This window comes from Geotrypetes seraphini, chromosome 1, assembly GCF_902459505.1.
Source record: "Geotrypetes seraphini chromosome 1, aGeoSer1.1, whole genome shotgun sequence".
In the NCBI taxonomy this organism is placed as follows: domain Eukaryota; kingdom Metazoa; phylum Chordata; class Amphibia; order Gymnophiona; family Dermophiidae; genus Geotrypetes; species Geotrypetes seraphini.
In genome coordinates, this window is record NC_047084.1 from 193,300,919 (window position 1) to 193,326,902 (window position 25,984).

Here is a 25,984-nt window from a genome sequence, read left to right on the forward strand (position 1 = left end):
CTGAAACACACATAGAATGAGGACATATAGAACAATTTCCGCAAGCTCTGTGGTGGCCGCGCGAAATGCTGCTGTGTACTTCATTGCTCACATAGTGCGACTGCGTTACAAGGTCCTTCAAATTCCATCCCCTTGAGAAAGCAAATCGCGGTTGAGTTGTAAACGTGGGATGAACTTGTAAAACATGCCAAAGCTGTTTAATCATTAATGATCAAACAGTTTTGGCATGTTTTACAAGTTTATGCAGACATAACAGGGCGGTTACTATTCTTGCGATTCAAAAGGTTTTTAAGGAACATCATGAATAATGGCTTAATGTATGAACCCTTACCAGCTTTTCCAAACTCTCATTGGTACGTCATCAACATGATGTATATTAGGAGGAGGAGCCTCTGGGTTGATGTTTTTGCAAACCGTTGAAAGTATTTGCAGCAGGTATGATGTGCTCTGTCCTAATGATATGAATGATGCAGTTGAAATACCGTATTTTCACGCATAACGCGCGCGTTATACGTGTTTTTACAAACCGTGCATAACCTTGCGCGGTATACGCATGAACGCGCTATATAAAATTTTTTTTACATAGTTCACACCCCGCCCGACGCCCGATTCATCATCCGGAAGGACCGCTCGCACCCCCACCTCTCGCACTCCCACCCCGATGGACCGCTCGCACTCCCACCCGAAGAACCGCTCGCACCCCCACAGCCTCCCCCCCTCCCCCATGGAGAAGCTATCTACCTTGTTTCCGGATGCTAGTGAGCTAGCTGCTTCTTCTGCCGGCGGTCCTGCCCCTTCTCTGAGCCCTGTGCTACGCTGCTTCCTCTTCCGGCGGTCCCGCCCTTTCTCTGATGTCAGAGAAAGGGCTGGACCGCCGGAAGAGGAAGCAGCGCAGCAGGGCTCAGAGAAGGGGCAGGACCGCCGGCAGAGGAAGCAGCTGGGCTCACTGGCATCCGGAAATAAGGTAGACAGCTTCGCCATGGGGGGGGAGGCTGTGGGGGTGCGAGCGGTCCATCGGGGTGGGAGTGCGAGCGGTGGGGGTGCGAGCGGTCCTTCCGGATGATGAATCGGATGTCGGGGGGGGGGCATCAGGCTTTCAGGGTGGGGACAGGACTTCAAGGGGGAGAGGAGAGTCGGGGCGGGCGAAAGAAGAGTCGGGGTGGCCAGAGGAGAGTCGGGGCGGGCGAAGGGAGAATCGGTATACGCAGTATACGGGTGTGCGCGGTATTCAAAAATTTCTGTACATAAATTTATGTTTTCCGCAAGCTATACCCGTGTGCGCGTTTTACATGGGTGCGCGTTATCTACATGAAAATACGGTATATGCCTGTAGGGTTTCTAACACAGTCATCTAATGAAGATTTTAGTATTTTGTTTCATAGAGACTCTGCAAGCTAAATGATTTATGGTATTTACCAGGTCATTCTGAAGCAGCCAACTGTCGAAACATGTCAGGACCCGTGGTTGAACCTTTAAGCTAAGTATTTATTGACCTGAACACATTTACTTTATATTTATTTGAGCATTTTCACTAAGCAAAAAAAGACAAAAGATAAAAACAAGTTGTGCTATGATTGAGAACAAGAGCCGTTACTATAGTGGGTTGTTTGCTCACTTAGGCCCTGATTCTCCAAAAGTGCGTCCCGATTTTATGCAGCTGTAGGCGTTCTACAGCTGTCTAATCAGCCAATCGGGATGCGCGTTTTTTTTTAAAAAAATGCTCCCCAGGCAGGCCTGAAGGCGCCTCCAGGAGCCTAGGGAGACCCGTAAGACACCTAAGCTCACCTAATGGCCTTAGGCAGGCCTTAGGCGAACCTAGGTGGCCCTACACGTCTCCCTAGTAGAGGTAGAAACCTTAAAATGTAGGCCAGCAAAATGCTGGTCTACATTGTAAGTAGACGCAGCCGCTATATTTATCGCGGCAAGGGATCTCTCTGCCGCTATAAGTGTAGCGGGCCGTGGCATGTCCGATCGGATGCCCCCCCTCCGACACTACCGACCGCCCCCCCCGACACTACCAACCGCCCCCCCCCCGACATTACCGATCTCCCTCCCCTCCCCGACATTACCGATTGCTGGCAGGAGGGTGTCCAATCCCTCCTGCCCGAAGACGCACCCCCCCCCGGCGCTAACAACCTCCAAACTAACCTGTTCTTCAGGCCAGACGGTTCTTGCCCGTCCAGCCTGTAGCCCGCCTGGTCGAAATGAGGCGGGCTCGCCCTTTCCCGGCCCATCCCGCCGAAGCCTAAGGCCTGATTGGTCTAGGCTTCTAGAGCCTGGGCCAATCAGGCCTTAGGCTTCGGCGGGATGGGCCGGGAAGGGGCGAGCCCGCCTCATTTCGACCAGGCGGGCTACAGGCTGGACGAGCAAGAACCGTCTGGCCTGAAGAACAGGTTAGTTTGGAGGTTGTTAGCGCCGGGGGGGGGGGGGTGCGTCTTCGGGCAGGAGGGATTGGACACCCTCCTGCCAGCAATCGGTAGTGTCGGGGTGGGAGGGAGATCGGTAATGTCGGTGGGGGGGCGGTTGGTAGTGTCGGGGGGGGGGCGGTCGGTAGTGTCGGAGGGGGGGGCATCTGATCGGACAGGCCGCGGCCCGCTAGTGTAGGCCGATTCTGAATAGGACGCCTCTCCCGGGCGTCCTGTACAGAATCAGGGCCTCGGTGTCTTGCGGGCCTCGCCTTCAATATAGGCGGCTTGCCTGGGGAGCATTTTTTTTTTTTAAAACGTGCATCCCGATTGGCTGATTAGACAGCTGTAGGACGCCTACAGCTGCCTAAACTCGGGACGCACTTTTGGAGAATCAGGGCCTTAATGTCTCATGATCCAGCGTATCTCTGAGCACAAGATAAGTGATAACATAAGCTTTGTAATTTGCTTTATCTGGTGGATGGTGGTGTATATCTTTTGCAAGTACTTTTAGCACCAGATTTTCTTGAATAATTGTAACCCATATGGTTTTTATGAAAGTCAGTTGGTCAGAAATTTGAATTTTGTTGTGAAGTCAGTTGGTCTCTCTTTTATTCATAGAATGGAAAAGTCTCTTGGTTTAAAGATGTTCTCCCCATATATAGAAATTCAGTTTTTTATGACCAAAAGTTTGGAATATATTGCTTTTCTTTTTGAGATCTATGAGGAATTTAGAGATGTTTAAAAAAGCTTTGAAAACTGTATTTCAAAGGGCATTTGAAACTAAGGGCTCCTTTTATTAAGCTGCGTTAGCGGGGTTAACGCATGTGACTTTTCATCATGCACTAGGGCTGCGCTGGCCTAAAAACTACCACCTGCTGAAGAGGAGGCGGTAGCGGCTAGCGAGGCCGTCGGTTTAGCGTGCGTTAAACTGCTAGCGCACCTTTGTAAAAGGAGCCCTAAGTAATACTAAAAGTTGTATTTAACACTGATGTTTATTAAATTATTGAATATGTTTTGGTATATATGATTCCTGATGATGTGATAATGTTATGATTCTGTATGTTTTTCTGTTTATCTAACAAGGTTCATAGATTGTATGAAATATATATTTTTGAATAAAATAAATAAAACAAGTTAGGCTAGATGTATTATATAATCATACAGTCCTTCCACAAGACTTGAACAGTACTCAAAAGTGTCCATGAAAACTTATATATATAAAGAAGCACCACCATTTTTAAACAATTTGAAAAACTTATAATAATGAAAGTGCGCTTATCTTAGGCAGTGCTACTCTTGTTAGTTCAAGCAATCCACAAACAGCTTGGTAACATGGTCCTAAACCCAAATTCAAAAAAATGAAGAGAACAAAAATGTCCAAAAAAACAGAATCTCAATAAATGGAGAACACAGGAAAACAAGTAAACATAAGTAACCAGACCTTAAGTTTCCCAAGGCATCTCTTTTAATCAAATAATTGCCCTTTTAGAGAAAAACAGTTCAGTATTGGTCATTAGGTCAAGTGACATGTGCTGTGCAAAAAATTCACATATAAAGTGCTTAAAGTGCATAGAATGTCGAGTATGATAAGTGCCTTCCATTGGACATTCTATGCACTTTAAGCACTTTATATGTGAACTAGTTTTTTAGCCCGTTACATTAATGGGTGCTAGAATAGATGTGTAGACTTAGGCATTTCTTTCTATATGTCTGTCTTTCTTTCTTTCTTTCTCCGTGCCCCCTTTCTTTCTTTCTGTCTCTCTCACTGGCCCCGTCTGTCTGTCTGTCTTTCTTTCTGTCTCTCTTCCTGCCCACTGTCTGTCTTTCTTTCTGTCTCTCCCTCCTATCCAGCAGCACCCCTTCTCTGCTCCCCCTGTCTAATAGTAGTCCTTCTCCCTGCATATGGCTCAGTGTGTGGGAGGCTGGGGGCAGGGTCGTGTCCCTTTTTTTTGTCTTCACAAATGTGGAAACCCTAAGTCAACCCCTTTTTCAACATCTCCCAAGTCTGCTGCTGCTCACCTGAAAAAGAAAAAATAAAGGCGGGCCCCTCAAACGCTGACGGTCTTCCAGTACCCTGCTTGCCCCGCCCCCTCTGATGTGTCCGTTCAGCGAATGGCCCTGAAAGTGCGGAAACAATGGCAGTGACAGAGGGGGGAGGCAAAACGCCCTGGAAGAGGGGGAGAACCGAGAGCGCCGGTGGCGGGGTACGGTAAAGGGGGCAGACGCTACCGTTATGCAGGAGAGGGGAGACAGCTGTTGAAGGCAAGACAGGTTGAACTATTTTTAGAGCCGGCTTGACACAGGAAACCTCTTCCAGCTTGTGGGCCCGATTCGAAAGGGCTTTGAGAGCCCGGGTCCCCATGCTGCGTTCAACGGCAGCTCGTGCGCTGATGGAGAGAGAGACCGCTCGCGCTCTGCATCCTTCTTCGCTCCACCCGCCCGGAGGAGGGGTTTGGAAGCCAGAGGCGGCAAGGACCAATCGCAGCACCGTTCCCGCTGGCTGCACATCTGGGCTATTCTGGGCAGAGGCAGGAGGGCTGAAAATGTGACTCTGGGAAATTTGGGGACTGCCAATGAGCGGCCGGTCGCTGTCGCAGAAGCACTGCACTGGGGCTGCGATCGCCTGGCTAGCGGCGAACTTCGGCCACGGCCGGTAAGATGAAAGGTGCGCATGTCTTTCAACAGGGAGCAGGACAGACCGTAAGCCGCACATGCACACTTCCTATGTGTCGCTACAGCTCACAGAAAACCGGTGCATGCACGGCCTAGCGTTTTATTATATTAGATTTTTTGCACAGCACATGTCACTTGACCTAATGACCAATACTGAACTGTTTTTCTCTAAAAGGGCAATTATTTGATTAAAAAAGAGATGCCTTGGGAAACTTAAGGTCTGGTTACTTATGTTTACTTGTTTTCCTGTGTTCTCCTAAACCCAAATTCACCAAGGCCCAGATTCTCAAAATTTAATGTGCCTTTGACATGGTCACTGAACCGGTTCCAGCAGGTTTAGGGCTCCTTTTCCGAAGGCGCGTTAGGGCCTTAACGCGCGGAATAGCGCGCATTAGCCGCTACCGCCTCCTCTTGAGCAGGCGGTAGTTTTTCGGCTAGCGCATGCTAATCAGGTGCGTGTGCTAAAAACACTAGCGCACCTTCGTAAAAGGAGCCCTTAGTGTGCATGTATTTTAGTGGTGAATTATCAAAACGGCTTACCATGGTCTTCTCCGAGCTTCCTAGCACCCTCTGATTCTGCCATGCAAATGGGCTCATCAATATGTAAATGAACACTCCAAGCGATTCTTCATCATCACCGAGTGAATCTCCAAGCGCGGCATCAGCTATTGGCGACCAAAAATCAGCGACTGGTCCGGGGATGCCAGTACTGTGCCAGCACTGTGAAAAGTATATCTTAGGCGTTAATGCCTGAGCACTGATTTGCTCAGACACTGACAGGAAAGTAAGGAGGTTTGACAGTTCAGACTGCCTCCGCCCCAGCAAATTAAAGAAACAAAAAACAAAAAAAGACCCCCAAATCAAAGATCAGCAGGAGGCATCCCTCTGGCCGGCCTTCATGCCAGAGGTTCGGAGGGGGAGGGGCTGTTGGCAGGGGATTGGGTGATGGCATCAGGGGAGGTAGTGGGCATCCCTCCTGCTTTCTGGGGAGAGGGGAGACAGGTTTTTGCTTGTCAGGGGGCAGCAATGGTGGGAGGGAGTGGGGCATCCCTCTTGATGCTGGGGGTGTTTTCACTTTGATGCTGTGTGCAAGTTTCCACGGCATCTTTGGTAGTTTATATGCCCTCTTCAGTCCAGCTTTACCAGCCTTGTCATTTAAAGCATCTCTCAATGAGCGCCATCTACTGAGGAAGGCTTCTCCACAGAAACCAAAATATGGACTGTGTTGGGTCCATAAAATTCACATCTGCCTAAGTACCCCGAGGTAGTGGGTTCGATTCCCACTGCGTCTTCCTGTGACTCTGGGCAAGTCACTTAACACTTCATTGCCTCGGATAAAAATTAAGTACCTGTTTAAAATATGTAAACTACTTTGATTATAACCACACAGAAAAAGATGTATATCAAGTCTCATCCCCTTTATAGTTAGACTGCTCAGGTATGACAACAGCTTATTCAGCAGCTGCCTACAGGTATCTGTGATACTGTCTGTGTTACACCTGGCCCAGACACCTTGACCATATTAGGGGACCTTATTGATACCTGTACTTTGTGGCACTATAGATAAGTGTCTGCCACAGACATGAGTGGTATGAGGAGAGGGAGCCAGTGATGTGTGCATTTGACATTTCAGTACTAACTCTGCCTCTGCTTCTAGCTGGCATCTCACCCCTCTCTGGAGATAGTCCTGCTTGTGCTGTCACAGGCACAGGCTCCTTTTCCTCAGATCTTCCTTCTGTATGAAGACAAAGGGAGAAGGGAGATCAAGTGGCAGATACATGAGGGGGTACTGAAAAGTTCTCAGCCTAACCAACTTCCTAAATTCTGAGCATTATTTTGCCACTGTAGCTGAAGAGTGTTATTTAATTTTGAAAAGTGGCAATTTGCAGAGTTGTAGTGTTATTTTTTGACATTGTTTCAGATCATTGATTGAACCATGTCAACAAAAAAGTGTGGAATTTTCAAGTGTGGAGTCTGTGTAACTCCAAGTCATCATGAAGTTCTTATTCCTGCAGAAAAAAATCCAAAGGAAATCCATGAATGTATGACACAAACATTAAGTGACAAATGCCCCTCATTCTCCACAGTTAAGAAGTGGTATGCAAACTTTCAGCATGGAGATTTCGAGACTAAAGGTACAACATGGCTTGGGAGGCTTCAAATGGTGCCAACTCCTGAAATTGTTAGCTATGTCCATGACCTGATTTTGGCAGATCGGTGATTATCGGTTAAAACTACAGGCGTACAGGCAATCCCCGGGTTAAGAACAGGTTCCATTTTTTAAACCATTCTTAACTTGAATTTGTATGTAACTCAGATACTGTACAGTACACAGTCTATACAAATATTAAATTGCATTAAACATTAAAGAAGCAGTCCTCATAATAAAGTACTGTAGTTTAAATAGGAAGAAAAGATAGGAGGTTTACACTTACTTTCATTCTTCATCTGTCTCACTGTTCCCTCTCCACCACCACATCCAACATTTCTCCCTCTCATCTCTCTTCCCCATGCATCTATACCTCACGCCTCTCCCACCACCGTGTCCAATATTTCTCTCTCCTTCCCTATACCCAACAATTCACCTCTTTCTTCATTTCCCCATGTGCACCATCTTCACTCAGACACCCATGCCCACAATTCTCCCTTTCTATTCCCTCCCCATCTCAGCATCTTTCCCTATCTCGCTCCATTATTCCATCCTATGTCCCAAGTTCATGCTCCCTCCCTCCGTTCTGTGTTCCAAATTCATGCTCCCTTCCTCCCTTCTTCCTTCTATTCTTTGTCCAAAGTTTGTGCTCCCTTCCTTCTGCATCCCAATGCAACCTTCTTTCTCCCTTCCTGTGTCAACATGCCCCCGCTTCCTCACTTCCTGTCCCAACGTGACCCTACAACTCCCTTCCATGTCCCAATGCACCCCTGGCCATCCTTCCTTCCATTCTGTGTCCCAAATTCATGTCTCCCGCACTCCATCCCTCAAGCGGGTGTTTACCTTTGCTGGATGACTGCCTCCTCCCAGTCACACTTCTCATCATAAAGCCCTGGCCGCTGTTCTTACACGTGGCCTACAACTAACCCAGAAGCCTCCCCACTGACGTTGGAGGGAAGACTTCCTGGTTATCCGCAGGCCGTGTGCAGGAGCTGCTACTTGCAGCTTTGTGAAGAGAAGTGCAGCTGGGAGGAGGCATTTGGCTAGTGGAGGTAAACATCTGAGATAGGGAGGTACAAATTTGGGACATAGAACGGAAGGAAGGATGACGAGGGGCGTGTTGGGACATAAAGGGAGGAAGAGGGTTGCATTTGGACAGGAAGGAAGAGACCATAAGAAGCGCCATTTCCAGATCAGACCTTCGGTCTATCAAGTCCGGCGATCTGCACACGTGGAAGCCCAGCCAGGTGTACACATGGCGTAATTTTTAGTCACCCATATCCCTCTATGCCTCTCGTAAGGAGATGTGCATCTAGTTTTTCTTTTAAATCCTAGGACGGTTGATTCCGCTATAACCTCCTCTGGGAGAGCATTCCAGGTTTCAACCACTCTTTGCGTGAAGCAGAACTTCCTGATATTTGTCCTGCACTTTGTAACCGGCAGCCTCAAGGCAATGGGTCTTGGGCCACCGGTACAAGAAAAACCTCTTGTGAGCCGCTGCGGGCAGCACAAGGAAAAATAATAAAGCGTTTAGATTAAGGACAACACCGCACCAGGTAAGTTTTTCTCCAAAATAAACTTGCACTTTATTCCTCAAAGTAAAAATAAATGGAAAGCTTGTCAGGATGATTCAGCTTATAAACTCAATGTTCATATGGCAAACTGAATAAGTCACTAGTCTCTGTGGGTGTATCACAATAAAAATAGTCCCAAAAACATTCAACAGGAATCTTTCCCCAACAGAGTAGAGTTCACATTAGTTCACAGTCCAAAGCATGTGTAACAAAAGAAAGAAAAAACTCCAAAACTCAAAACAAACTTCAAGATTGCACCAATTCAGCACAAGTCAATGCAACTGCACCGGCCTCTTCAGCAACGGCGTGCTGGGCAGAAAGTGTGCTCCGTGTGGTATTATTCTGCCAAAATAGGCCCTCTACCCACCACATGAACACGGGGCAAACCCCACTGTCTGGGAATGAAAAACAGTTCACTTTCCCCCACCAGGGAAAACAACAAACTTCCAAAAAGGAAAAAAAAAAAACAGTATCAAAAATACAGTTCCTGCACAGTTCAAAAGAAAACTTCTTTACTCTTCAGCTGGCTTAGAAATATCCAGCACTTGCAAGCAATTAGAAAAACAAACTTTCAGTACTCACTACAACAGAGTCAGTCACTTGGCATTCATACAGCATGCCTCCATGGGTTGAACTTCACTAGGCAAATCAGCATTTGTCTCAGGGTTTACTTCTAGCTCCATATCATGTGGTTCTTCCAGCAAACCAAGAGGCATGTCTTCACCAGCCTCTATCAACTCCATGGACTCTGGAATTGGGCTGACATTAAGAGCTCTCAGCCCTGTCCTGTCTTAGTTCCTCCTGCTTCTGATTCTCCAGTAGCTTGGCTCTCAAGGATAGCAGTCTGCAGCCCCGCCCCAAACCCTCAGGTGGAGATGATTTCCGGTCAATCATCCTAGGCTTCAGTGGGGGATGGAAATCCTGCACTCCTGCTCGCCCGCTCCCTCTACAGGACAAAGAAGGTAATAATAATAATAATAATTTTATTCTTATATACCGCCATACCCGGAGAGTTCTAGGCGGTTTACATCAGTTACAGTAGTATCTGCGTTGGCATGCAATTGTGCTTTAAAAGGGGAAATTTGAGTTGAGCCTGAAATGGACTTGTGCACTGCTCTAGGGACACTCCTAGCAGGCATAGTCTGCATACCACAACTTGTTCCCCTTTAGCTTCATTCCGTGTCCTCTTGTCCGTGTCAAATTGGACATTGTAAATAATTTCCTGTTCTATTTTGTCGATTCCTTTCCGTATTTTGAAGGTCTCGATCATATTCCTTCGCAGTCTCCTTTTCTCAAGGGAGAACAATCCCCTTAAGTCTCTTAAGTCATTCTTCGTATTCCAGTTTCTCCATACTTTTTGCTTGTCTTTGCACTCTCTCCAGCAGTTTTATATCCTTCTTTAGGTTGAGAGACCAATGTTGGACACAGTATTCCAAGTATGGTCTGACCATTGCTCTATAAAGCGGCATTATAACCCTCTCCGATCTACTTGTGATTCCCTTCTTTATCATGCCTAACATTCTATTTTGCCTTCTTTGCTGCCGCCGCCGCGCATTGTGCCTATGGTTTCAGGGTCCTATTTATCAGTACGCCCAGGTCCTTTTCTTTGTTCGCTCTTACCCAGAGTTGCTCCTGACATTCTATACTCGTGTTCCTTGTTCTTTCTGCCTAAATGCATTACTTTGCACTTCTCCACATTAAACTTAATCTGCCATTTCTCTGCCCATTTCTCTAACTGACACAAGTTGCTCTGGAGTTCCTCACTATCGTTCTGCGATCTGATTGCCCGGCATAGCTTTGTGTCGTCTGCAAACTTGATGATCACACTGGATGTTCCTTCCTCCTGTTGGCACAGGAAAGGAAGAGGCAGGACCCCGGTTCGTAAAGTATGGGTCTGATGTAAGTTAGATGTTCTTAAGTTGGGGATTGCTTTATTGTCCATGAGCATCTGGGTATACAGATGCTGTCGGCCAAGTGGGTGCCCAAATGTTTGAATGCTAATGAAAAATGACATTGGGTGGACACTTCCAAGTTAATTTTGCAGCATTTTCAGCAAGCTGGCAACAACTTTTTGGATCGACTAGTTACTGTTGATGAAACACAGTTACACCACTGTGATCCTGAGATAAAACAATAGTCCATGCAATGGCAGCACTCAGGTTCTCCAAGGCCAAGGAAATTCAAGACCCAAAAGTCAGTATGAAAGGTCATGGCTATGGTGTTTTGGAATCAGGAAGGTGTTGTAATGACTGATTATCTTCCAAGGGGGCCAAATGGTTAATGGAGAATACTTCTGTTACTTGCTGTGCTGATTAAAGGAGGCATTGATAGAAAAAAAGGAGAGGGAAGCTGTGGAAAGGAGTTCTTTTCTTGCAAGACAATGCACCTACTCACAAGGCTGGCAAAATGAGGGCTATTTTGACGCAGTTGGGGTTTCAGTTCATAGACCATCCGCCCTACTCACCAGATCTTGCTCCAGTTGACTATTTTCTGTTTCTAAACCTTAAAAAGACCTTGAAATGGTGACAATTTTTGAGTGATTTGGATGTGATTGTATAAGCAGAACAGTATTTTAGTGATCATAAATCAGAGTATTTTTTGGGAAGGGTTACCTCCCCACCATAGCGCTACCTAGCTATTTGCATTAGGGATGTACATTACTGTGTTGCAAGACTCCTGCTACCTCCATCTCCATATGCCACTGTGTAGATTGCCATGCTGATGTCTGTTTATTTGCTTCATGACATGGAGGAAGAGGCTGCTGTGGTGGCTTTTTTTTGTTCTTATTTCTGGATTAGGACATATATGTCAATGACAGTCTTACATGCTGACATGAACATGCTGCCTTCCTAATGGATCATTACAGATGCCTGAGATATGCTGTGTAGCAGATGAGGTAGCCTAGTGGTTCAAGAGGTTGACTTATCATTCAGGGGTAGTGGGTTCAAATCTCACCACTTTGAACTGTTTACTTCACCTTCTATTACCACACATACAGAAGTAGCATACAAATAGCTGTTTCTTGTACTAGGATCATAGCTGACTGGTGTAATCAGGAGCCAGTGCTTGCACTTACCTTCCTAGAGAAAGAGGCTTGCTGATTATAGCTTTTGACAGAACCTTTTGTATTTATTATAGATCCTCTTCTTGTTCCCCATGATGATGAACAGCTGACAGGGCCTGTTTAGGATGGTGTTATGCTCCACGCAAAATCATTCATGTGGAAATTTCTGCTAATTAGTGCCAATTAACACCAGTCAGCATCAATTTTGGCCAATGACATGTTGTTAAGGCAGCTTAGCAGCTAATTAAACCATTAAGTTACATGCACATCTCACTTTATAAGTGACACGTGCAAATTTGTGCACTAGTTAGAAATTGGTCATGCAACTTTCTAGAATTAGGGAATTAGTGGACTATGTGCAATTGGACTATGCAAATGTTTACTACAAAGCTGGCTTTGTATTTATTGTAATAGCGTAAACTGATCTTGATACCTTTTACATTGCATTTAAGAAATCACACAGATAGAAGATCCCCGAAAACTATGGAGGAAAGAGCAGGAAAGAATGCTAAAGGACTATCTCATGGTGGCACAGGATGCTCTCAGCACTCAGAAAGAGCTCTACCAGGTCAAAGAACAAAGATTAGCACTAGCCCTGGATGAGTATGTGCGACTAAATGATGCCTACAAAGAAAAATCAAGTTCTCGTACAAGCTGTAAGTAAAAATTAAAATGATTTATTTTGAATAGTGGATGGAAAACAATGTCATCTATTATATTTTTGACTCTTCAATATTATGTTTGTGTCATTCTGGTTCTGATGCTATGTAGTCATGGAAAGAATCAAAAAAGTTGGAGAGATTGACATTGGTAAAGCAGAGAATTAAACCATATTAGTTTGGGGAGTTTCCAAGAAATTTAATTAAAATCAGAAGTTAGTCCCTAAATCACAGTTCTTGCAAATCTACTCCCCCCCCAGCTAAATGTAACCCTCTAAGGGGATAATTTTATTATAGTAGGTGGATGCAAAAACAAAGATGCTTAAGGTGCCAAAAAAGTTGCAAAATGTAGTCCAGTATTGTAAGCTTTGTTTAATTTAGTTTAGTTTATTAACATTTGATATACCACTTAGCCGGTAAGTTCTCAGTGTACAATTAAAGAAAAAACAAACCATATACAAAAAGAGAAAGTAAAAGAACTACACTGTTAGAAAAGATGGGATATTCATTACAACACACCTCTATATCCATTCAAACAGCCAAATAACTACCCCCCCCCCCAACCCCAGACAAGCAAAATACAAAAAAGAGAGCCCTTGCTAATTTGGAAGCTGTTCTTCAAAAGCCATACAAAAAATGAGCTTTTAAACAAGCTTTGAATTTAATCAAATTTTAATCAGCTCATAGGCTGAGAGGAGGATGTTTCCAAAGATGAGGGTCTAAAAAAAGGAGTACCACCCACTTAGCCCTGAAAGGGTGAGGAATAACCATTCAAAAATCGGTCATGGAATGAAGAAGTTGAATAAGGATATGCCAAAGCTTGAGATAGCTAAGTGTTAAAGCAAAAAGGGTCTATGCACTAAAAATAAGACCTTGAAAACAATATAATATTGATTAGGAAGTCAATGAAACCTATTAAAAAATGGGGTGACATAATCTTACCAAAAGACAAATAGTTATAATCTTCAGGACATGCTTGGGAGACTACAAAGATATAGATAGATAGATATATACATACAGTGGTAAGTTTACTTTTACTAAGCTACCTCTCATCCTTATGCTATGATACTAGCACCTGTGGAGTTTTGACCTCACAGCCCATTCATGCGCCAGAAGTATCCCCTAAGTCTGGGCCTAATGAAATTCCAAGTTTTATTAGGGTTTGATATCCTGCCTATCATAAAATGTCTGAGTGTCTTACAGTAAAAAAAAAAAAAAAAAATTCTCTCATATCTAGGGTTAATCTTATTGACTACTAAGGAGGCCTTGCTGAGAAAGTCTTGCAGCCACTTGCATAGTCTTCCCACCATTCTCCAGTCAATTCCCTATTCATCCCATTCCACCCTAGGCCCTGCTCCAGGAATTCACTTCTTCACCTCTCCCCTCTTCCACCTCCATGACTCCTGTACACCTCCTCTTCCTGATACTGACCCTTCCCAATCTCTTTCCTAACCCCAAACTACTGAACTCAAGACCATGTCTCTCACTCTTTGAGTTCATCACCTCACCTTCTCTTTTGTTCTTTACCTTCTTCTTAGTCCTAACACTTCAACATTTTCTTCCTGTAATTCAGCCATCCTTCCTCTTTCTGTGTGCATCTCCTCTGTGGTGCACCCTCAACTATGCCTTACCTACTCTTGTCCATATTCACTTATTCCTTTTTTTGCTTTCGGCCGTGGACATCAATCCAAATCCTGGTCCTCCTAATCAACTCTCGCCCTACTCACACAAATCACACCACAGTGTCTCCAATCTTCTCTACCTTTCTCATGTGCCATGTGGAATGCCCGCTCTGTCTCCAACAATCTTGCCTACATCCACAACATTTATATCTTTCAAACCCTCCATCTGTTTGTACTAATTGAGGCCTAGCTCTACTCTGAAGAATCTACTTCAGCTGCCGCCTTGTCACATGGAGGTTACCTTTTCTCCCACACACCTCGCCAAGTCAAGGGGAGGAGTTGGGCTGTTACTCTCACTCTCTAGTAGATTTCAACTCCTTCTTCAACCTCAGTCTTGTGCTTTTCCACCTATATACTCCGCTATCCTTTTGTGTAAGGGTCATTTACTGTCCCCCTGATAAGTCCCTCTTTTCCTCTCTCACTGATTTTGACTCCTGGCTTTCCTTCTTTCATGGACCTTCATTTCCTTCATGCATTCTTGGTGACTTTAACATCCATGCTAATGACCCCTCTAACTCTTACGCTTCTGGACTTCTAGCCTTGACATCCTCATTCAATCTTCAACCGTGCTCCACCATCACCAGAATGACACAAAACTGAATGCCTACCTTTGTGTAACTTGAATTCTATCTCTATGTGGAAAGAGGTTACACTCTTCTTATAGAGTACACACTATGGCCTATATTCTATAAATGGTGCCTTAACTTAGGTGCAGGTAGGTGACCTACTAGAACCTAAATTAAGTGCAAAACGTGTTTTAAAAAAAAATTCAAGGCTTCTACTGCCATCTAAAAAAGGCACCTGCATTGCACCTACGGAGGTGCTTTACGATGCCTATCGCCACTGTAGGTGTGGCTAACGCTGGAATTGGTGTTAGGCATTGTAAAGCACCTTCATAGACATGATTCACATAAGAGGTAAGTGCCGGAAATGTAGGCCTTGAAAACCCTGGCCTGCATTTCTGGTGTCTACCTTTCCTGAAGCAGTGATTCTATAAACGGCACCGTCATGTGATTTATTTGATTGGTGGCCCTTTTTAAGGTGGCCAATGATGACAGCACTGTTTATAGAATCCGGGCCTCTGTGCAAAGAGTGTGCAGGTTTCTTAAAGAATGCACACTGTTTCCCAATAATGCCCATATTGTGCATTGTTGAGAACAGTTCACACTTTAAGGAAATTGCACCTTCTTTGCACATAGAGCTGGATTCAATATATGGTATTGAAAAGTAGGAGCTGAGAATAATTCGTACTCGGTATTATTCTAGGAAGGGTGCCCTGGGGCTGAACACTCTTTAGAGACTAGTGCTTAGCACGTACTCCAGTGCTCAACTTTGGGTGTGAGGACTTACATCAGCTGTAAGCTGATACAAATCCTAGCTAGGTACTGGGGACATTGGTTGGCCACTTTTGGAAACAGGATACTGGGCATGATGGACCTTCGGTCTGTCCCAGTATGGCAATTCTTATGTTCTTTGCACAGCTTGGGATACAAATTCTGTGTGTAATTCTGTGGAACGCCCCTGACCCACCCCTGACCTTAACATAGCCATGCCCCCTTTTGGATTGCACTTGAGAGGATTTCGGCACGGATCTTTAAAGAGTTGTGTTCATCCAGATCCACTTGCAAATCCAAATTAAAGCGAATTAGCCTCAATAGTTAATCATTAACAGCCAATTATTGAATGATAACCACTCATTAACTAATTATTTGCACATAGCTCTCAGGATCATGTGTAATTTTGGGCGCCCTTTATAGAATCTGGGGATAATGCACACTTTCAGTGCACACTCTTGATGACATTTGTATTGAATTGGAAAAAAGAAAACCTGGAGAAACAGCAAGAAAATGTTTTGGCTGCTCATCCTTAGTAGCCAGTGCCTAAGGTTTAATAACGTACCTTCTAAATGCACACAGTAAAAAAGCAGGACATAGTTACATTAGAGGAAAGAAATTAGTTAGGAGAACTAATTGGCTAACTCACAAACCTAAGCAAAGTGCATCACTGTCGGGCTTAATTCTAATCTTCTAAATTTTAACTGGTTTTATTTAAATGTAGAAACATGATGGCAGATAAAGGCCAAATGGCCCATCCAGTCTGCCCATCTGCAGTAATCGTTATCTCTTCCTCTCTCTAAGAGATCCCATGTGCCTATCCCACACTTTCTTGAATTCAGACACAGTCTCTGTCTCCACCACCTCTATTGGGAGACTATTCCACACATCCACGACCATATTCTATTAAATTCAACTGAAACATTTAAGGATAATCAGATAAAATTACTGTAACCAGTTGTTTTTGCTGATTAGTTTTCATAGTGTTCAAACTACATGATTACTGCTAGGAGAGAGAAAATTACAATTTTACTTTAAACATTTTTTAATATTAACAGGAATTACAATAACACTTTCTGTTATTTCTTGCAAGTGTTCTCAGGCTCTTCATCCAGTACAAAGTATGACCCTGATATCCTGAAAGCAGAAATCTCAACTACAAAAGTTAGGGTAAGTGTATTCATTTTTTATTTGACCTATTTAATTTGATACTCAGCTTCTAGACAAACATCAAAATGGAGTACAATAAAACTAAAAAATATAGCATAAATGAAGATAACAAGCATCAATAAAAATAACATTGTGTTTCTGTGAGTGAAAGGGGTGGGGAAAGGATTATTTAAAAAGGCTATACCTTGAGCTATATCAGTGAGAACAGAATATGGAAAAACTGATTGGTTTCCAGTAAAACGTGGCGTCAGGCAAGGATGCATCTTGTCACCTTACCTGTTCAACCTTTATGGTGAAACCATTTTCAGAAAAGCAGATTTGGAAGAAGAGCGCATTGGTTTCAAAGTTGGTTGCCGAAATAAAAGCAACCTGCGCTATATAGATGATACAACGCTCATCACCATCAGTAAAGAAGACATGCTGTATCTACTGAGAAATGTCAGCTGAAAGTCATAAGGTGGGATTAGAACTGAACATAAACAATATGATCATGAACATGGAAAATGCTGAAGATTTTGAGCTTGAAGGCAATAGAATAGAAGTTGGAAAGGATTTCAATCGCCAGGGCTTTTTCGTAAACAAAGAAGCAACTAGCAGGGAAGAAATACTCCACAGAATAGCACTTGGTCACTCTTCCATGAAAGGATTCCAAAACTAGTCTCCGTGATTGTGCAAATTATCGTCCAATAGCGAGTCTTCCATTTCTAGCAAAAATTACTGAAAAGATAGTATTTCAACAGTTATCAGATTTCATAGATAAAACTCAGGTCTTACATCCCAACCAGGCAGGATTTCGTAAGAATCATTCAACAGAACATTCCTTATTAGGTCTTGTCACAACTATCCACTACTATTTGGATCAACATAAACCTGTGGTTCTCATTTCCTTAGATTTAGCGGCAGCCTTTGACACAATTGATCATCATCTATTACTCCACCGCCTTTCTTCCATTGGTATAAAAGATCATGTATTAGAATGGTTTCGTTCTTATTTCACAGATAGATCTTCTTCTGTGTATTTTAACAACTCTATTTCAAAAACATATCATACTAATTATGGAATACCACAAGGGTCCATATTGTCACCTCTACTGTTTAACATCTATTTGGCCCCTCTTTTAACCCTATGTCAATCCATAGGATTCACTGTGTACGCATATGCTGATGATTTCCAACTTCTGCACCCCATTGATCCCTCTAGTTCCTAGGACATATTCGAAATCAACCATAAACTGGCTAAAATCCATAAGTGGTTGAATATTAATCAACTTTCTTTAAGTATCAATAAATCCACAACTGTGCTTTTCTCAGGGAAAGAAGGCGTTCAACTCATTAATCCAATCATAATCGATAACAAACCTCTTAATCACACTACTAATACAAAAATCTTGGGTGTCATAATAGACAATAATCTCACCTTCCGACCACACATTAGCTCTTTGGTTAAAAATTGCTTCTATAGACTAAGAATGATTCGTTCGCTGGTCCCCCTTCTTGATTCTCCATCTCTCAATACTCTAATTCACTCCCTAGTGATCTCAAAATTAGACTATTGTAACTCTTTATTAAAGGGGGCTTATCTCAAGGATATTAGGCGCCTCCAAATTATACAAAACACCGCAATAAAGGTAATTTCAGGTTCTAAAAAATTCGACCACGTCACGCCTCTACTCCAACATGCCCATTGGCTTCCCATTTCATATAGGATAACATTTAAAATAGCTCTTTTAGTCTTTAAGACATTAAAAAATAATACTCCAGCATTTATAGATAGACATCTGATTCCGTACAATTCGCCTAGAGTTCTCAGATCATCCTCACAATCCACCCTATATGTTCCCTCTTTAAAAATCATTGGTACTCGCCGTGACTTGATTTTCTCGGTTACTGCTCCAACAATTTGGAACTCACTCCCTCTTTATTTAAGACTTGAACCAGACTTGCAAAAATTTAAGAATAGCTTAAAGTGTCTTCTTTTTAAAGAAGCCTTTAACTAAAAGTTTTTTTTTTTTGTTTGTTTTTTTTGTGCTGGTTATTTCCTACTTTCATCACCCTTCATCAAATTAAGATCCCCTTCCCTTTTAAATTTTTCTTCTGTTCTAAATTTTTTTCTCCCTCACCTTCCTAATGTACTACCCCATTTTGGTTATTTTATTTTAAAATTGTATTTTTTCTTTCTTTCCTACCGTTTCATGTGGCATGTCACCCCAGTTTGTTTTTTTTACGTTTTTAAAGTAGTCATTTTTAATTTTAATGTATTTGTGATTTTATTGCCTTTGTAAAACGCTTTGTAATCTGAAAAGCGTTTAATCAAATATCATAATAAACTTGAAACTTGAAACTTGAAAGCTTTCAACAAAGTATTCAAAGGCAAGGAAATAACACTCCAAATGAAGATCAAACTTGTCCACGCACTCATTTTCTCAGTGGTCAATTATGGATGTGAAAGCTGGACACTACGGAAACAAGATAGAAAGAAGGTTGAGTCATTTGAGCTTTGGTGCTAGAGAAGGACTTTATGCATGCCATGGACTGCCAGAGCTACTAATAAATTGATTCTGGAAGAGATCAAACCGGCTATGTACTCGAAGCCCAAATAATGAAGTTATGACTGTCTTATTTTGGTCACACTATCAGAAGAGAAAGATCACTGGAGAGCAAATGGGATGCCCATGTGGGATCCCTTAGAGCGGGGGTGTCCAATGTCGGTCCTCGAGGGCCGCAGTCCAGTCGGATTTTCAGGATTTCCCCAATGAATATACATAAGGTCTATTTGCATGCACTGCTTTCATTGTATGCTAATAGATCTCATGCATATTCATTGGGGAAATCCTGAAAACCCGACTGGATTGCGACCCTCGAGGACTGACATTGAACACCCCTGCCTTAGAGGGTTAAGCCAAGGGAACCTGTCACCAGGAGTGGGATCCCTAGGATAGTAGACTTGGGGGTGGGTCATTAGAGTGGGCAGACCTGATGGGCTATGGCCCTTATCTGCCATCATCTTCTATGTTTCTATGTTTGGGAAGATCCAAGGAACCAGGTAAAGAGGGGTGACCTGCAATCAGATGGCTGGACATGTTGAAAACAACCATGGGGCTGATGCTGGAGGACCTTACCAGACTAGCACAAAAACAATCTGTTTTTTGATCTGTAATTCTTCAAGTCTTTAGGACTGAGGCACAAGTCAATGGCACCTAACTAACTATACCTTGAGCTAGCTGAACTAATACTATACTGAAATCCTTTTAAGTAATTGTCAACTTGGGGCCATTAGTGGATTATTGTAATGAATAGGCATCATTTTTCTTTTTTCTGATGGTATATATAGAAGGGTAGGGTGGATAGTGGGGAAAAATTGGTCTAAAAATGTGTGTTTTTAATGTAATGAGGGTGTGTTTATTGGTAATATAGGGTGGTGGGCGGGGGGAGGGATTTTTATTAAATTATATGTTTAGGATATTATTGTAGAATGTTCAAGTGTTGTATGAATGTATTTCATATTATTCTTTTGTGCACTTGTTGTAAGTTTGAAAATGAATAAAGAATTTAAAAAAAAGTAATTGTCAACCTAAAACGGGTGTAAGAAATTAAATTCTAAGGATTTTTTTCATTATGGCTGAAATGTAGGTTTTTTTGGGGTGGGGAAAGGGAACACATCATTCTGAGCAAAATTAAAGTAGAAATATGGTGAAAGCTATTTTCTTCTACACCAATTCTGTGTCATCTTTGAAATGATTTGAAAATACTACATCCTGTAGGCAGGCAAGTGATTCATACTTGTGTACCATACTGTGTACCATACTGTGATGCTACCCATTTTATTTCTTTTGGGAAAAATGATATTTAAATTTATCTTAAAACAAGCAGTTTGAGTCACACAAGATGAGGTGAATGCACTTAAGCCCTGATTCTATAAACAGCGTCTAACTCATAGTGGTTGTCAATCATCAGCTAAGTGCCATTTATAGAATTGTGCCTTGTGGTGCCTAAGCGTTCTTAGCTATATCGGTTAGTCTTTAGGAGCTCTGCCGTTTAGACCAGGTTTTTTTTTAACCTAAATAAGTGCACCTAAGATAGGTGCCTACTGGCGCTTAAGTGAAACCTTGCCCAAAATCTGCCCCTAATTCTACCTATTTGCCTGTAGGCGCCTTGGTGTAGACATCTACCTCGAAGTGGTAGGCGCCTACTGAGTTAGGTGCCTACTGGCAAATTAAAATTTATGTTTTTAAATTGTTTTTTAATGGTGCTTTCTATTGTCAGCACTGATTAAGCCAATTAAAAAAATTAACTTAGGTGCCTAGATTGGTTAGGCATGCTGATCTAGGTGCCTAACTTCTATACATATGCCATCAGACCGGAGAAGCGCTGGAGTATGATAGCATTTTTGGCATATGTAAAGGAGTAAATTCTTGAAGAAGCGGTTTAACGAAACATGTTGAGCACTACCTCTCGCCGAGTGGACTATATGCTTAAAGATGCAGCTTAAAGCTAAGTTATGTTTTTAGAAAGTAATATTAAAGTGGCATCAATGCATTTTATGCATAACATAAGGACCGATGAAGAACTGACATGTAAAATTTACCTCCTCTTTTATGAAACTGCTATAGCAGTTTCTAGTGCGGGGAGCTGCGCTGAATGACCCGCGCTGCTCCCGACGCTCATAGGAACTCATTGAGCGTCGGGAGCAGTGCGGGCCCTTCAGCGCGGCTCCCCGCGCTAGAAACTGCTATCGCAGTTTCGTAAAAGGAGGCATTAGGGCTGTGAAAGTTTGTTGAGCCCTGAGTGATGCTGCTGAGGTTCCTGGTGACATAAAATTAAGTTGTTTGTGGATATGCTTTGGATTATGGTGTGAGAGGATATTGAAAAGGACATTTCCTAAGCTAAATTATTTGCATGAGAAGATAATTAGAATAGTGCCTAGCATTTAAGCCTGTAACTGCAAATTATTGATGCCTCTGAAGTGCAAAAGTGGCGTTATACTATAACATAATTAGCACATCTGGTGCCTTAGAAGCTAAGTTATAGAACTGCCCTTCATGTTCTGTGTTGGGAAGGGGTGAAGGAGAATAGAGAGCCATTTTAGCACACTACATATTTTGCTACAGATTTTTCTTCTGGGACATGGCTTTCCAATCAGATGGTAGAAATGGGGGTGGTGGGGGAGGTTGATCCTGCCAGAAATATGGGATGAACATAAGAACATAAGAAGTTGCCTGCGCTGAGGCAGACCCTTGGTCCATCCTGCTCAGCGGTCCGCTCCCGCGGTGGCCCAAAAGGCCCATTGCCTGAGCAATGGTCTATACCTATCTATACCCCTCAATCCCTTTTTCTTCTAGGAATCTATCCAAACCTTCTTTGAAACCATTTAATGTTTGCTTGTCTACAACAGCCTTTGGAAGCGCGTTCCATGTATCCACCACCCTCTGAGTGAAAAAGAACTTCCTAGCATTTGTTTTAAACTTGTCCCCTTTCAATTTCTCCGAGTGCCCCCTTGTACTTGTGGCGCCCCTTAATTTGAAAAATCTGCCCCTGTCTACTTTTTCTATGCCCTTCAGGATCTTGAAGGTTTCTATCATGTCTCCTCTAAGTCTTCGTTTCTCCAGGGAGAAAAGTCCCAACTGCTTCAATCTTTCGGTATATGGGAGATTTTCCATTCCCTTTATCAGTCTAGTTGCTCTTCTTTGTACTCCCTCAAGTACCGCCATGTCTTTCTTGAGGTACGGTGACCAGTACTGGACGCAGTACTCCAGATGCGGCCGCACCATTGCACGATACAGCGGCATGATGACTTCTTTCGTCCTGGTTGTAATACCCTTCTTAATGATACCCAGCATTCTGTTTGCAAGGATAAAGAGTGGAGTAGAAAGGATAGATGTGCATCGCTTATTTATGCTTTCCCAAAATACTAGGACTAAGGGGCATGCAATGAAACTGCTAAATAGTAGATTTTAAAATAAACCGGAGAAAATATTTCTTCACACAAAGTGTAATTAAACTCTGGAATTCATTCCTGGAGAATGTGGTGAAATCAGTTAGCTTGGCAGGGTTTAAAAAGGGCTTGGATAACTTCCCATGGCCCCTTATTGAACTGGCTTGGGGAAATCCACTAAGATAAGCAGCAAAAAATTTGTTTTACTACTTGGGATCTAGCTAGGTACTTGGGACCTAGGATGGCCACTTTTAGGAACAGGATACTGGGCTTGATGGACCTTTGGTCTGTCCCAGTATGGCAAAGGTTATGTTCTTAAGAAGAGTTAACATATACTAATTACTACTACTATTACTATTATTAATTCTCAGTGCTGTACAGAGTCACAAAGAAGACAGTCCCTGCTCGAAAGAGCTTACATTCTAAACAGACAAGACAGACAGTCAGGATGTCATGGATACAGTTAAGGGGAATGGTTAATCTGCTGGCTGGGTTGGTGGGGAGTAGGGTTATGGATTGAAGGCTGTATCAAAAAGGTGGGTTTTCAGTCTTCTTTTAAACAAGGGAAGGGACAACTCGGGTAATTTATTTCAGACATAGGGGGCAGCTAGATGAAAGGAACGAAGTCTGGAATTGGCAGTGGAAGAGATGGGTACAGCTAAGAGCAACTTATCTGAGGAACGGAGTTCTCTGGGAGGTGTATAAGGTGAGAGAAGAGAAGAGAGATATTGAGGGGCATTAGAATGAATACACTTGTAGGTCAGCAATAGGAGCTTGAAATGTATGGGAAGGCGGATAGGGAGCCAGTGAAGAGTAAAGAAGCTGAGATGATAAGGTGGGTAGTGGTGTTTTAGAGTCTTTGAGCTACTGTACATTTTGTCTGCTAGATTCATGTTCTGCTGCTTAGGTAAGGTTGGCAGGAGAAGACATTGGTAAGATGTTGGTAATGCTAGTGAAATATTCCTTAGAGAGAGAGTGAGTGAGTTCTGGAGCTTTGAAGATTTTAGCAGTACACATGCAAAAATTAAATGCAGATGATATCGTAAATTTTTGTCCAGTGTGTGTGCTGCCATTTCCAAGTAAAACAATCCAGAAAGCAGTATGTACAGACAGGTAATTTTGTGGGGGTTCTTGGGTAAGTAAATGATGTTAGCATTGTGGATAATCTTGTTGATGTCACTTATTTAAAATCAACTTTTAATCTAGCAGATCATGGGCTGCTGCTTGATCAATTGGCTGAGCTAGGGATATCTTGTAAAGGCTAGGTTACTTCGTTTTTGATGATGCCTGCTTAAGTTGTTTCTGTGGGTCACTGTTGATCTGAGAGACTTTGCCACTTACATCTGAGGGACCATGAGTTTCTATATTATCCCCACTTTTGTTTCATTTGTATCTGACCCCTCTGGCCGGTTATTGCATAGTCTAGGTTAAAAGTAAATTTGTCCATACAGGTAACAGTCAGTTGTTTTTTTCTGCGAATATCCAGCAGGTATAGACAATAAATACTTTGAGGGGCTGTTCACAGATAGTGGGGGGCCACAACTCCTTGAAAATGATTTAGTTTGCAGAAAATGGAGGTATGTGGTTAAGCAATGATGACTCTTTTTAAGGATGGCTAGTCTTAGAGTAGGCTCAGATTAAAGCATCTTGATTTCTTCTGAGATAGGGGAGTGAGAAGTAACTAGATAGTCCTCTGTTCATAAGGTGTGTAGGCAAAGCCCTTTCCCTATTTCATCTTATTAGCCAGGCTAAGGCTTAGTTGACACAAAGAAGATTTGGATTTAGCTTACCTGTTCAGGGATAGTTCAAGCTGAGTTACATCAAGGTACACTTGGTATTTTACTGTCTCCCCATCCTCTGACTCTGTCCCCTCCCAACTTCCTGATTCAATCCAATCCCCAAACCCCCCTACTCCAGCCACCCTGGGACTTACCTGGAAGTGATCCCTGGTTTCTAGTAGGACAGGGCTGGAGAAGTCTCTTTTTCATTTCTGCCCTGTCAACTCTGGGATTCAAAATGGTGTTACTGACCCCTAATGGTATAACACCACCATTTGAAACCCACTAGGGGTCAACCTTCCGTTTAAGTGCATTGTGCTGTTTGTATACCAATTGTGCATGTAAATATGTAAAACACTAACAGGAAAGTGCACACATACCTGCGTAAGTACTAGCAGGGTGTGTTAAGTGCTATTATGCAGATACCCACTTAACCTGCATCCCTGCTACACTTAGGGGCCCACACTTATATCAGTTCTATGGCTGGTATAACTGGGTGCCTAACTGTTAAGCAAGTTGATGCCAGGTTACATTAGTGTTCTATAATGGAACCTGAGCTCTCATGTTCTTTTACAAAATAAGCTAATACTGCACGGCTCTGGGTTACCTAAATAAAGGCACCCAGTTGTAGAATTGCCACCCCCCCCCAGCCCATTGTGGTAATTTAAGTGGGCAAGAATTTAAAATTGAACTGCTCTCATTTCTAAATAATGCCTCATCCAGTAGAGGGCATTGTTTCTGTACCAATTTGAGCTTGAAAAAGGTAAATGTGATTATCCCAGGACAAGCAGGCAGGTATTCTCACTAGTGGGTGATGTCATCAGACAGAGCCCCGGTACGGACGTCTCACAAGCACGTGTTGCTTGTAGAAACTTAAAGTTTCTAGATGCCCGCACCGCGCATGCGCCGGTGCCTTCCTACCCGGAGATCCGGGCGTGTCTCCTCAGTTCTTTCTTTTCCGCGGAGCTGAGAAGTTCAACTTCATCATGCGCTAGCTGAATTCAGTTAAATTTGCCTTCCTTGTCCGCGTTTTCGCTTTCTTTTAATTACAAGTTAACAGTTCTTTTCTTTTCGGTAAAAAAAAAAAAAAAAAAAAGAAGATTATTTCCTCCGGCGGGTCGAACGGGCCGGCCACGTGGCTCAGGCCCACTGGCTTCGACCTCGCGGCGGAGATTTTCCGGCCTATGTCCCGGCCAATCACCGGGTTTAAAAAGTGCAGCAAGTGCCAACGCGCGATTTCACTCACGGACCCTCACTGGCGCTGTTTGCAGTGTTTGGGCCCTGACCACATTCCGAAATCGTGCAGGCCTTGCTCTACCCTTACGGCACGCTCATTCAAGCGGCGTTGCCTATTGTGGGAATCGATGTTCAAGATGGACGCAGCTAAGGATCCCTCAGCCTCCACTTCATCCGATACCTCCCCGGTTCGGGCAAAACCGGCATCGACCCCTCCTGCATCGAGCGTGGTGAAACCGGCATCGCTCGCCCCGACACCATCCACGAGCTCGACGTCGGTGCCTGCCCCGGTCTCCTCGGTTCAGGTACCTCTTCCTTCCACAGT

The 25,984-nt window shown here is 43.3% G+C and overlaps 1 protein-coding gene across 2 annotated transcripts in view; it reads left to right on the forward strand.

Moving 5' to 3' along the window:
• WWC2 (WW and C2 domain containing 2) overlaps nt 1-25,984 on the forward strand; it is a 343,981-nt gene that overhangs the window by 137,112 nt on the left and 180,885 nt on the right. Inside the window, exons 3-4 of one of the 2 annotated variants that reach the window (XM_033943044.1) lie at nt 12,321-12,524; nt 16,637-16,713. In XM_033943044.1, coding sequence (XP_033798935.1) covers nt 12,321-12,524; nt 16,637-16,713 — 281 coding nt within the window. Of the gene's footprint in view, nt 1-12,320; nt 12,525-16,636; nt 16,717-25,984 lie in introns of those variants that run through there. The other variant, XM_033943053.1, reaches the window with a different exon arrangement.